This window comes from Corvus cornix, chromosome 3 (assembly GCF_000738735.6).
Source record: "Corvus cornix cornix isolate S_Up_H32 chromosome 3, ASM73873v5, whole genome shotgun sequence".
NCBI lineage: Eukaryota > Metazoa > Chordata > Aves > Passeriformes > Corvidae > Corvus > Corvus cornix.
Genome location: NC_047056.1, coordinates 39,877,103 through 39,891,467, shown reverse-complemented (window position 1 = coordinate 39,891,467; position 14,365 = coordinate 39,877,103). Strand labels below are relative to the sequence as shown.

Below are 14,365 nucleotides of genomic sequence, written 5' to 3'. Positions count from 1 at the left end.
AAACACCTGCATTAATAAACTGTAGCAAAACTATTTCTACCTGCAAACAAGGTACTTTGCATGCACAGAGGTAGTCACATGGAGTCTGTCTATCCCCATAACTAGTTGTCCATAGAGAGGTCTGTTTCAGCAGAATCACAGAATAATCTAAATTGAAAGGGCTTGGCAGAGGTCCAGACCGCTACTCAAAGCGGACCTAACTTCAAACCTACATCCACTAGCTCCAAATCTGTCCATTTGAGTTTCAAAAATTTCCAGTGATGGAGACTTCACAATCTCTCTGGGTGTCTTCTCTAAGTCCTGAACCATTTTCATGGTGATTCTTTAGATTTTATTTCATGTATGCAACTGGAATTTCTCTCACTGCAGTTTGTTGTCCTTTTACTGGGCACCTCTAGGAAGAGTATGAGCTTCTTTTCCAGGTGGTGCACTGTAAGCATGAAGTTCAGTTTAGCCACCCACCTTCACATTCTCTTCTACAGGCAGAACAGTGCCAGCTCTTCATAGATCACATACCCCAGTTCCATCGCCATCCTCCAAGCCTCTCTACTGGGCTCGATTTTGTTGGCAGCTCTTGTACTGGGGGAGCCAAGCTGAGCACAACACTCCAGGTAATGGTCTCACAAGGAAGGGGACGGAAGGGAAACAACCATTTCCCTCAGCCTGCACACTGACCCACACTTCCAGGCTTTCACTCTTCACAGCTGCCCCCAGGCCCTTTCAGCAAAGTTGCTTTTTATCCAGCCTATCTGTCCACAATTTGGCTACAGAGATGCTTTGGGAGATTTTGGTATCTAGCCTGTAGAGGATTTAGCTTCAGTATGAATCAGATCACTTACAAATCTACAAAAACTGCACCTCCTGCAATTCAATTCAATTTCTCTTAGCTTTGCCTTACAAGGAAAACATCAAACCAAAGGACTTGCAAAGAGATACATCTGGCACCACAAAGTTCTGCAGTCATCTTGACAAGATTTAATTCCTGCTCACTACACAACACTAAAACTGGAAGTTTGTTAGCTTTTTATCTACAAATATTCATGGATGCATTTTTTTTTTTTCCCAAAGAGATGGCTGGTCTTTGTCAATAGTATTTAATCAGTGAAAATTACTATACTAAAAAGAAAACAAAGTAGTAAACCCCATCTTTACCATCATCACCTAATCAAGTGCTTCAGTTGTCTCAAGAGCTAGGTGTAGTGTCTATATATTGTCAAAACTGTCTGAAGCTGATAGTAATTTTATTATATCTGGGGAAAGCATCACTTACAAGGCAATATGAGATGTGCTGTGGTTTCCCACTTAAAAAAAGGTGGAATGCAGTAATTTCAGTAAAAATAAAAGACAGGTATCATTTTTATAATCCATCCTTATTACAAGAGCCATATTAATGCTATGAAATTGTCAGCCATAGTCTAGTCCTTAAATTTGTACTTCTGAAAAGATCACAGAATTTGTTAAAAAAATTCCAACAAAACAGGGTATTTCTAACCAGACCTAATTGATACAGAACTGCACAGAGCAGTCATCAGTGCCCTCCTCAGACACTTGCTTCTCTGCTCACAGAAATGTTCCCATCTTTTATGACAGGGTTCTGGTTGTTAATTCTAACACATCTGAGGTGGGGTACTCAACTACATTGGTCCTTCAGGGAGAAGCCTAATGTGAAATACTAAACACTATGGTTTGAAATATACAGTGAAACAAGCATTCAAGAGAGCTTAACTTGTGACTTATGTTTAAATACCTCTAACAATGGTAAACAAGACAAAATTTTGCCAACCAAGATTGTTGTTTTTTTTTTCCTTTGTTGAATCACAAACCATCTGACAACTTGGGCTGATGCCACTAATGTAATTCTGTCAAGTCTTAACCAGATTCATCATCAGGAACTGCAAGATCCTTTGGGCTTAAAAGAATTCCCAGTTGCAGACTGGACTATAAAAAAAGAATTTTTCATGAAAACCCCTCAAATCCCACAGAGCTTTCTTAATTTACCTAAATGTTAAGATTTCTGGTTCAACAAGTCTCAAAACACAATTTAGCCAGCACAATAGCTTTATTTTACAATTTGAATTATTATACACAATTCAGTAAAAGCTCACAGGAGGAACAGCACAGAGACTTGCCACTTTTTGGTATTTCCTTCAATTAGAGCCAAAGTGCAAGGTCTCCAATTAACTCCCAAGGTAAGAGAACAACACTTGGCTGTTAACACAAGTCATGTTAACACTTAAAATATCTAATTAGTTATTGAAAAGGCCACATCTTCAAATGCAATTAGAAATATTTTAATAAACTTTTGGTTTCTTTTGGTATGATAAATTGCCACACATCCTACAGCTAATGGAACATCATGTTTTCCCAAGGCATGTAAGAAAGCAAACAACACTGCCTCTGCATTATTCTGTAGACCTTAAAAATGAATGCCAGAGAACAACTGTTCATGTGGAGTTTTATTTCCTTCAGACATGCTGATGCTCTTTGTAACAAAAAAAAAAAAAAAAGGAAAAAAGGGATAAAAAAGTCCAATCCAAACTTTTCCATACACAGTATCTTGAGGCACAGGTTCCCCTACCTTTAAATGAATTTTTACACAGGCTATATCATGTGTTACAACATTGTTTCTATTTGAAGTTATGGCACATTGACTTTTTGGGGTGAAAAAAATTCTCCTCTGTGTTCAGCTGCTAAGATATGGCACAAAGTTAAAAGTTAACACCATGACTAAATACTCTGATGCTTTTTTGCTGGCTTTTTTTGGGGTGCACATAAATAAAAGGCACACTTTTTCTGTCTCCTCTCAAATCATTTATGTAATGTACAAGCCTAACTTCCCAGCACTGCTCCAGGCCTGCTGGCCCAGTGCAAAAAAATATTTAAGTCATCTTCCAGTGCCAGTAGCAGCTTTATATGCTTAACCAATGGCTTTAGTTTAGCATGCTACTTCCACTGTGGTGACTACTGACAACAGGCCAACAGTGTTCCTGAACAAGAAAATTACAAAGTCTAAAAAAAGAAAAAAAGTTAAATTATTTATATTCACTTACATGTCTATTTTCCAGATGTGTTCACAATGTTCAGAAAGTGCACATTTTGAAGTTTTGTTTCAGTATTACAAATGTCCATGACCTCCACATTATAGCAGCGCCACTTGCAACAGCATCATTAAAGAACTGTTCAACCTTTCCATGACTGACCCTCTTCCACAAGAGTATCATGAAAATACAAGAATTTGCTCTTAGCTAGAACTTAGTGTCCATAATGTCTTCAGTACGGTATTTTAAAATATTTGCATTTAACTTTGTACAGCAGTCAGAATTTGAAAAGCAGAAGTTTAGTAGTTTCATTTTTTGGCGCCCATTTTTACTTAAAATATTTTCAAGAATGAAAGTGATCTTACAGCACATGAAGAGCCCTCAATAATAAAAGCTCCACTAAGTATTACACACTGTTAAAAACTTAACAAAACCCCATGAGATTTAGTTACTGATTTGTGAATCCTTACAAAATTACTTTTCGTGATTTAACAACAGATAACATTGATGAATTTATCATATATAAAAACAGCTTAGGTCTTAACTTCAATGGTCTGACAAACATATTGAAACAAGAATATTCTGAGTTAAGACTAGTGCTAAATTTAGCTCCTAAATACAGCTAAATTTAGATTTAAGAGTTTAGATACTCTCAGTTTAATATGCCTTTAAAAAAGGTAAAGTCCAACTTTCAGAAGAGTCTGTAAAACAGCTGTTTCAAGTAAGTCTGGAGGAATTAGGTATTGTGGCTAGAGTTACCATAAATATGTACTACATGCTGACTTGACAAGATTGTGTTAAAAGAAGTGTGAGTTGAACCACTACCTTTGAAGGTTCTTGCTTTGGTTATCTTTAAAAAAAAAATCTGACTGTTAAAATAACAGTGCAAGTTGCCACATGCCTCTTTCTCGATGTTCTCTTGTCAATTGGTTTTTATTATGTCCACTGCCAGCAATGGACATTCTGCTTGGAAAATCCACCTCCTGCTGTGAAAGGTTTGGCTGAGCCAAATGAAGAAAGTAATTCTGATATCAGACTCAAATGGGAACACACTGTTTCATTTAGTTCTTGTTAAGAGTATTTAAAAACCTTCTTCACCTACAGTCTTTTTGAAACACAAGGCACAAATAGAGTGGACATTCCAGCAAAAGGTGATTGTCTGAAATTAATAGTCCACAGCAGTCTTCTAGTCGAGCACAATGAAAGATTTTTGCTGTCCAATTCTACGCCACATCTTCTAGATAATCTGCAACGTCGCTTAACTGAGAAATGGTAAGGTCTTGTGTGATGCTTTCGAGCTGGAAAATAAATAAAATTGCAAACTCAGAAATCACACAAACAGTAAGTATTATGTCATGTATTCCTTCATATGCTTTCATATACCTTTTGGCCTCAAGCTTTCAGTGAGATTACTCAATCCTTTGGGAGGTATTCAGACAGATCTTGAGATACTGCGGTAAACCTTTATATGTTGGGCATGAACCAGTTTCAAATACTTTTTACACACCTAGAAAGGCACAGTGAATTGTACTACTGAACAATTGTTGCAGGGTTTGTGTTTTGTTGGGATTTTTAAAATCAGTATAGCATCTAACTTAGCACAGATACTAAGTGTAAAACACAGAACATAACAAATAATGCAACCTTAACATATAACCTAGGAACTTAGGATAATGGCACATTACTTCACAGAAGGCTGGAAACCAAGTCAAGATAAGATCAGAAGAATAAAAAGAAAAACAATTTTAAAATAATCATACTTTATCACTGGCATTTGACTCTTCTGTTCCCACGGAAAGTTCATCTATTTCTTCACCGATACTGATGTCGCTTTTTTCTGAGCGATGACTTGTACTAAGAAGAAAGAAAACCATAAGCACAGAAATAAGACTTCCTTATCAAACATCCACGTATGACATTTACTTCATACCTGACATTTGATTGGAATTTCACTTCCTAGCAAGTTAGATGTGAAGTTACTTAAAAGCCCATAACAACTAAAGGCTTCCTGCCTATATGAAGCCATAGTAAATACTGAGAAATACTTAGGCCTTGATCATGCAGTTTACAACACCAATACCTCCACATCATAAGCATAAGGCTATTAAATATTTATTACTGACTACTCATGATGCTTTATTTTCCAGATTTTATTATAATTGCATTAATTGCTAAAACATTATTAAGTGCATGGTTCAGAAAAAAAGAAATAAACCTCAAACCCCCTCCACAAAAAAAAATAGTATCATCCGAGAGTTAGCAGTAGGTTTTTCAGGAATTCATTATCCCTATACAAAAAGGGACCTGGCTTGGTTGTTTTTTTAACTTGTAAGTAAATGTATTAAAATAGCAAACTGAAGCTTAAAGCAGTTCAGAAATACTGAGAGATTCCAGTGATAGTGACTGTCTGACATATTATGAAATAATTCAAATATGCTAGTGCATATGCTTATAGTGCATAAAATACTATCCTACTGGGTATCATCCTTCTCTTACCTGTTGAAGTCATCAGCATATTCATCATCATCTCCATTTCCTAAATAAGGTTTAAAAGCTATTAATCAAACAAGTTTTCTCTTCAGGAAACACAAAAAACCCCATCTATTCCTGCACTAAAATACATGGTTTGATGACCAGAAAAAGTGGGAGTAGATTAAATTACTTATGCAGATTAGAAGGACAAGTTATCTTTGTCATCAATTAATCTCAGTATTAACATAAACGGTTTCAAAACTGAACATATGTTTTCAGGACGTTAGCTGCATTGCTGAATACAAAACTTAAATACTTGGCAGCTATATCTTGAGAGAATTCTTCCTTCACACCTTCTTCTTATTGCACCAAAAGCAAGGCAACTTTCAAAGGTGTGGAAGGCAAATAAACATGCCACTGAAAAGCAGTAATACTTATTGGGCTATTTTTACCAAAAATACAAACCTGCTCTTTTTGTAGAAACCTCAAGAACAAAATTCATCACTTGATACTAGTAAATGCATGTACAGAATGAATCAAATTTTTGCTCCATGTGTAAAATATTAATCCATAAGACACCAGTTTTCACTTTTCTGTATTTCTTTAGATCACATCTTGCTCTTAACTACATTAAGCTTCACAATATATGTTAACTAGAATGACATAAGTTAAAGCTGAAGATTTTAGTTCAATATGTGTATTTGAGTTTCTCAGATTCCTTTAAGAAGCTGGGCCAGAATTTATCAGTTCTGGCCAACCAAAAATATCAGAGCTTCCTCATGTTTAGCAGTTACTTGCCTAATTCTAGTGATCCCAGCTTTGCATTCACCAACCGCAGGTCTTTCAAAACAGAGTTTCTATCCAAATCTGTAAACAAAAGCACTTATATCTGAAATTTGACTTGTGACTCTTCAATAAGATCCCACTTACACACACCAACCAAACATTTGTAACAATTATTCTTTTATAACAGCCTTACGTACTTTTATAGTATAGTATAGCAGTATCATATTAAATTTTCAGAGTTGAACTCTGATAACATTCAAAAACTTGAGGAGTAAACAGGGATAATCTCCCACTACTCAGGGATTTACAACATGAAAGCAAATACCTCTAAAGAACTGATACAAATAACTTAAGATGATACAAAGGAGTAAGCCAATTTCAGTTTAAAACTGAGCAGTAGAATTATACACTGCTTTATATACACACAAAAAAAAGGGATGTAGATAAGTATTTCATGCTCCAAAGCATAAAATGCCCCAGTGGTAGCACAATATATCCAAACCAGCGCCATTGCTCACTAAGAAAGCACTACTGTAAAGCACATTACAACCAGAAGGGGGCCACATACTCAATATTTCCATCTGAACGTATAGCTTATTCATTTCATTACAGAAATACCTTCTACAATCATCAAACCACAAAAACATATGAAAACTTACTATCAGACTCCTTTAGCAAAGGTGCACCAGTCAGGGAGCTTAACCCACTTTTCAGAGGTGGTGCATCAGAAAGGGATGCTAGACCTCCTCCTTTATTAGCCTCAGTTTTCCTGTAAAAAACCAAATAAATAAGTACTCCACAGAGCTGTAAAATATGCATAATTATTTTATTTTCTGTTATCAAATTGTCATAAAACTAGAAAAGCAGTATTACAGCAAAAAAGAGAAAGGGAAAAGGACTATTCACACTGCAACCTTAAAAGCAGTAGGCAGTTCACTGGCACAAGTGTCAACCACAACATTCACTGAGAAAGTCACATTCTCACCCATGCAAAGACTTCTGCCTGTCTTCTCTCACAGACAGAGTACCATCATCAGCATCACTATTTATGTCTAGGGACCTTTCATCATTCCCACATGTAAATGCAGCCAAAAGAAAAAAGATTCAGATATAAATCAGTACTTTAGTTTGTTTTACATCTAAAAGAGATTACGTCTGATGAAGCTATTAATTCTAAGAGCAGTCAGTTCACAGAATGAAAACCTCTCGGTTATAGGAACACAGAACTCATTGCATGTTAAAGTTCCTTTGCCCACTACCTGGTTCGAATTCTATTTACAAGCAGAGGATGAAGAAATGCAAATTAAAAGAGACCAAGATTTTCACATTTAGTATTGCCAGAACTGTTTACTATTTTGATTCTATTCCTATTAATAATGGACATAATTTGAATCATTCATTATATCTAGACCACCAAAATATCATGCGTAACATCACACATTAAAATGCTTCAAAATTTTTAACAATGGGTCAGAGACCTAGAGACCCTCGACCATCTCTCACACTGTCATTAGCAACTCCTTGCTCCTTTTCTCTCCACTGAAACCATCTTAAAGGAACAGGCAAGATTTCAATAAGGAAATTACCTTTTTGCAAAGAAAGCAGTGCTGGCAGCTCTCCTATTTACTTACCCCTTGGGACTTGAGTACACCAGCACAACATACCACAAAGGGAATTCCACCTGAAAATGTGGGGTTTTTTGCCCTCTAGAAGAGTTGCCAGGAAGGTAAAAATGAACGATTCAGCACACACAGCTCAGCTACAAATAGATTCTAGCTCATTTGTTGTTAACATATTCAGCAAACCTTATTATGGGGTATTACTGTAATAGCTGCATCACAATAACACTATGTGCTACAAAATACTAATTGTATTGACTTACAAATGATTCTGCAACCTCTTCTTAATGTCTGCTAAGCTGAAGCAATTCTCTATTACTTGAGCACAGCAAAAGAACACCATGAAGTGATCCTGCAGCATTTCTCAATATAGTGCTATCTAAGCTAAGCTTCAAGGTAACTCAACATGGTAACACAAAGATAGGTTTTTCAGTTTTGTAACAAAGCTGCTGCACAGTTCAGTCACTAGTTCTTGTTTCAAATGGCATTTTTCAGTCATCAGATTCCACAGATGAACAATAAAACACGTGCTTTGGATGCATCTGCAAAATTGACATACACAGAAGTCACTGAAAACACAGAACTGCACACAAAAGGTGTTGCAACGTGAAGAGGAAACCCTCATCTGTAAGAAAACTTCCTTATTATTGCAGCCTATGAAGCCAGTTTAAAGTGGTTTTTGTATTCCTTACAAAGCCGTACAAGTATTTAATGCACTATTCCTGTCACTGTCCACTTCCTTTAGTATAGATCACCTCTGCAGCTCTGTTGCAAGAAGAAATGCTGATGTCTGTGCCTCATACATGTTCACTCCACCCAAGAAACAGGCTGAGGATATTAGATACCCTAAATGATGCACCTTAAAGTGACACAGGTTTCTCTACTCATATTACATCCAAGAGATCCCAGAGGACACTGTGCATAGAATAGAACAGAATCAGAGAAATGAATACTTCAGAAACAAAATGTTACAGATCTAAACACAATTGCAAATAATCAAGTAACAAATAGCTCTCAAAGGCCTGCAAGCATACAGAAGATAAAATAAACCACATATTAAGTAGAACATCTATGTTACCTACCAGCCATAAGTTCTTTCTGGTTTGGGTATAGGGTCATCAAAGAAAGAATCTCCCTCTACATCATCTTCATCCATAACTGGATCACTTTTTTCTTTGGTATTCAAGTCTTTGTTTTCTAGTTGAGGATCTAGTTTTGCTTCATTAGGCAGAAAATGAATACTTCTTTTGCTTGCTTCCCCTGATGAGACACTTGTATCACTCTGAATCTTGTCAGCAGCCTTGAAAGACAAAGAATGGAGTAAGTACTCATGTCACATAATACTCTAAGTGTATACATAAATGCCCAACACATTACATACACCTAGCATCACTTTTTAAAATATTACCTCAAATTCCTGAGAAGTACTAATAAGTTTATTAGCATCATCAAGGATCACACCAGAAAAAAGTTGTTTCATTACTTTAGAAAGTGTTCTTTATTGTTGCTGCCATTAAAATCTTTTGTTCCATCCTGTGCGTTGCTATGCTATCTACATCACTTCTATTATAAAAGCAAACCATTTAAAAGTATCCTGGTTATCAAATAAAGAAATCTATAGACAGACTGATTCTTATGCTTTATTCATGTTATTTCACAACACATCAACAAACAAAGGTTCCTAGTTACAGCCATTGCCTTCAAAAGAAATCAATTTAAACCCATGAAAATTACTCTAAGTTCCATATTAAATGGTAATCTCTGCAGTATAGTATCAGGTTTTAAAGTAATAAGCATAAGAAAACTGCAGTTACTGATATATTCTCTCTTCAAATACTAAAACCAAAACTGACAATAGTGAGATTTTAAAAGTACATAACTTTTAGTCTTTTTCTAATGCTTATGGCTCACACCTACAGTCTACAATGTAAGGACAATTCCATGTGCAACCTTTAACATCAAGTCATACAACTCAAGCTGTAACTTAGCATGGCTTTTTGGCCCAAAGAACAATACTCTAATTTACCTAGGTAATCAAGGTGCAGTGAAAGAAAAATATTTTTCTATTACCACCTAGCAAGGAGTACTGATACTTTTACTTTCTCCTAGACTTACTAAAATTAAGCCAGTAAAAGATTTATTACATTAGCTTCCTTTCTACAAACTAATAGCAGCACAGTTTTGAAACAAAACAAAAAGTATTATTTAATCCAGACAGCCAATATGTAGGTTGTACTGTCTGAAGTACTTTTTTTATCAGTCATTAACTTTCATTTGGAAGGCTGAAGCAAAATTTTCAAACTAAAGGCCATGAAAGTTAAAATCACCTTGGTAGGTCTTTTTCACACCAAGGTTATTTTATCTCAGTCACAGAATAACATTCAATTGCTGGAAATAGCTCAGTTTTTGAGGGCAGGAAAAAGTACTTAAACCTGTAAGTAGTAGTAATAAAAAGACTTTAATTTCCTATCCTAGAGGAACAGAATTGTTTTTGAAAATTACGAGCTTAATAGCCTGACTACAATAAATGGGAAGCTACAGCTACTTTTCTGTTCTGGGCCCTGAGGGAACAAACTGCTACTATGTCAAAGTATAAGCACAACAGCTAGTCTTTGCTTGGAATCACATATATGAAAGTTTTGCTGAAGTGGAACAAATACTTTCAAATTGCAGATCATTTACATGACTGCTGTCATATCTGCAGTTTCATAGGAGTTCTCTCTTTTACTCATCTCATGTATGTTACAAAGCTTTTCATTATATATAATCTTACCTTATTTGGTATAGAGTGTGCACTTGACCGTCCATCAGATGATTTTGATGTGGGGCACTGGCTGTCACTTAGAACTGGAGCCACCTAAGAAGTTTCAAATAAGCCCTTATTAAAAATATATATTTAATTTTGTAATAACTGGCACTGGTGAGGTCGCATCTCAACTACTGCGTTCAGTTTTGGGCCCCTCACACTAGAAAAGATATTGAGGTGCTGGAGCACGTCCAGAGAAGGGCAACAAGGCTCCTGAAGGAGATAGGAAACATGTCCTAAGAGGAACGGTTGAGGGAGTTAGTATAAACAAGAGGAGGCTCAGGACGGTTGTAGTGAGGTGGGGACCAGTGTCTTCTACCATGCCTGCAGTGAGAGGTGTAGAGGAAATGGCCTTAAGATGAGACAGGGGAAATTCAGATCAGGTATTAGAAAAAAAAATGTTTCATTGTTACAGTGGTCAGGCACTGGAATAGGTTGCCCAGAGGGGTGGTGGAGTCACCATCCTTGGAGGTGTTCAAGAAGCATCTGGATCTGGTGCTGGGTGCTGTGGGTTAGGGGTTACAGTGATGGTGCTATGCTGATGCTTGGACTGGATGATCTTAAAGGTCTCTTTCAACCTCAGTGATTCTCTGATTCTATGATAATTGCATCCAACAAGAAACAAGGCTACCATCTGCACTCCCACAGTTTGCAAACCCTGACACCATGTGTGGGAAGACAACTGAGAGAAGAACTAGAGAAAACTGGGAAGTTGTAGTTACACACAGTATGGAAATCACAGGATGAAATGCAGCTGCTACTTCCTGGATGGAACGTAGCTGGCCTGCATGAAATACATTCCACGATGATTCCACACAGCAGGTAGCCCACATCCCCAAGCACACTCTAAGAGGGATAAAACAGGGTGGAGCAGAGTGAAGACTCTGCATCCAGGCTCTGCAGTAATCCTTGCAAGGACAACAACTTGATGGTACCATGTAACTGGCAAACCACAGAGCAGCTGTCAGCCAAGGCAGATGGAGACCTTGTCTTGCTGCTGTGAACCAGCAACTGTGGCAAACTCACTCTACTCAGATGATAATGAAACAACGCACACCTCCATCCCAAAGTTACCCACCTCCAAGGTACAACCACCCCTCACTGAGCATGCGCTCTGTATTTTACTGACTGTTCTTAAAGAGTGAAGCAAGAGAATTTTACACCATTCATTAACAAAAGTGTGTATGACTACCAGTCACTCAAGCTCCAACTAAATGTAAAGAAATAGTATAAAAGTTAAGAACAGGGAGAAGTTATGGAAGATTCCATCATAACTTCTGGGATCAGCTGACAAGCTGAACCTGTCTTCTCCACTACTGGGGTGCCCTTTGGGTAAGGACCATATTCGATGCATGCTGAGCAATTATCTTGAGCTAGCTTTTATTGGTGGTTAGAGCTTGTCTGTATATTGCTTTAAATACATTTTTTCAGTCTGTTGTTATCACTGACAATCTTCACACCTCAGCCTGTCACAATTTTCTCTTATCAGTGTGATTATCAATCAAGTGTGTTACTCCGTAAACTATTCAGCACAAGTCCTTCCTACCAGCTGCCAGCAGCACAGACCATGCTCAGCTGAGTGAGGAGATCCAGGAGGGGCTCTCCCTTTCTAAATTGTCCTAAGGGATTTGACTCCAATACAGTGCCAGCACGTGTGCCTCTGCAAGTCAGCTGAACAGCCTACCATGCAGTGGACTGCTCACTGGAGTCCCCATAACAGGACACGGACAGACTGGCCAGGCACAAGGGTCTTGGCTTTCCTGGGGCATTCCCAGACTGATCAAACACCAAGGGCTCAAGGAAACCCCCCTTCTGTGTGACAGAAAATTGCTATTAAGAAGTCTATGACAACTCCTTCTGAACTTAAGCTTTCTTTTGAACACTGAATGCATCCTGGGTGTAGAGAACTTTCTTTCAAGTCACAATCAAATGCTATTGGTTGGGTTTAATTCATTTAATCAACATATTAATTATCTATTCCATTCAAATACTACTGTCATTGCCTTGAAGCAGTTCAATACTTTGATATATTTAATTTTAAGTACATATGTTTTCAGAAGACCTTTAAGGCTTTTGACAAAACTCATTTGAGTCTTTTCAGGTCATATTAAAATTAGAAGTATGCCAAGGAAAACAGGTACAGATAACAGTGTTATTAAACCACACCAGAAATTAGAAAATAAGTGACACAGTGTTATGTGTCATTTATCTACATTCACTCCGTGCTACTATGTTGTAGCAGAATGTTAATAAAGAGCCCTAGGGTAGTATTAAAAGTAATAATCATAAAGTTATCTCTTATCTCTCTGATAAGTTGAAGGCATAATATAATAAAGACCTGAAACACTATAATAGTACAACAATAGCCAAGTGTTTGTAATTTCAGTTTATTTTTCATCACTGAAAAAAAATGAATAAAGAATTATAAAGAAAGACATTCCAAGTTAATATTACTTACTTCTCCACCACCTGGAATCTTTTTCTGCTGACACTTCCTAACAACCTCCAACAACAGGGGACCACCCACAGTACCTTCTGCTTCTGTAATTCCCAAATCTCGGGCTAAGTTTTCTCGACCATCAAGGCCATTTAGCTGGGGGACAATAGAAAAAAAGAATCACAACACAGAAATAACTGTCAGAAAACAAAATATGTATCTTGTAATATAAAAAAGTCTTATTTAACACAGCTCTATTTTGACTAAACAGTGATTATTTATGACTTCTTGTTCCTTGTGGACTAAAGTAATAAAATCATAGAATCACTCAGGTTGGAAAAGACCCTTAAGATCATCAAGTCCACCACTACACCATGTCCCTAAGAGCCACATCTACACCTCTTTTAGATACCATCTATTGCATAATTTACTTCTGATCTGTACCTGAACTTGTCACAGATCATGCAAAGTTGTTTTAAATATGCAAGAGGTCATCATTAGCACACTTTGGGATTTAAGAATTTATATGGCCAAGTTACTTTAGCCTATTACATTTAAGAGTGGATCCAATGACACCCAGCCACTGGTTCCAGCAAATTCATGGATGATGGGGAGTTGCCATTCCTGTGCATATGGAACTACATTTGCATAGGTCAACACTTACTTTCGGTCCCTGTTCCACTTTAAAAACAACAGAGGTTTGGACAGAAAAAGGGACGAAAGCAATTTGGTATCATCCAAAAAACCCCAACAACACTTTCTCAAACTCAACTTCACACTATAGGAGAAGCAGAACGCTACAGCAAACCCAGGTTGGTTAGCACAACCCCAGATGGCAAAACTGCAAAGGGCACCAGTTTATCTTATCTCTTATGATCATATAGTGACACTTCCTATCAGAACACTGGTCAAGCAAATACTGAAGTGAGCCACCACTAGTGAAACACACTGAAACAGTGATTAAAGAGACAGTACAAGAAACTGCTCAGAGCCAGGAGCTAGTAGAGAAAGACAAAGTCAAACCTCTCAGCACTATACACAGCAGTCTTGGCCAGCTTACTTAACTTTGGCCAAATTTCCTTTATGCACTGCAATAGGTGAAATGGACACACTTATTGGAAAACAGAAGGGGGTGTTTCAAAGAGCATGAGATGCCTTTACAATGCAAATGAAGCATTGCTCCCCAGAGTGAGCGGCAACACAACAC

At 37.2% G+C, this 14,365-nt stretch overlaps 1 protein-coding gene across 1 annotated transcript in view; it reads right to left on the bottom strand.

The window, feature by feature from the left end:
* Positions 1-2,040: 2,040 nt before the first annotated feature.
* Positions 2,041-14,365, bottom strand: part of CEP43 (centrosomal protein 43) — a 29,229-nt gene continuing 16,904 nt past the window's right edge. The window contains exons 6-13 of the mRNA XM_039568579.1: positions 13,180-13,314; positions 10,689-10,772; positions 8,998-9,215; positions 6,956-7,065; positions 6,309-6,377; positions 5,535-5,574; positions 4,799-4,892; positions 2,041-4,336 (exon numbers count right to left, since the gene is read on the bottom strand). Of these exons, the coding sequence (XP_039424513.1) occupies positions 4,262-4,336; positions 4,799-4,892; positions 5,535-5,574; positions 6,309-6,377; positions 6,956-7,065; positions 8,998-9,215; positions 10,689-10,772; positions 13,180-13,314 (825 nt within the window). The 3' untranslated portion in view covers positions 2,041-4,261. The remainder of the gene's footprint in view (positions 4,337-4,798; positions 4,893-5,534; positions 5,575-6,308; positions 6,378-6,955; positions 7,066-8,997; positions 9,216-10,688; positions 10,773-13,179; positions 13,315-14,365) is intronic.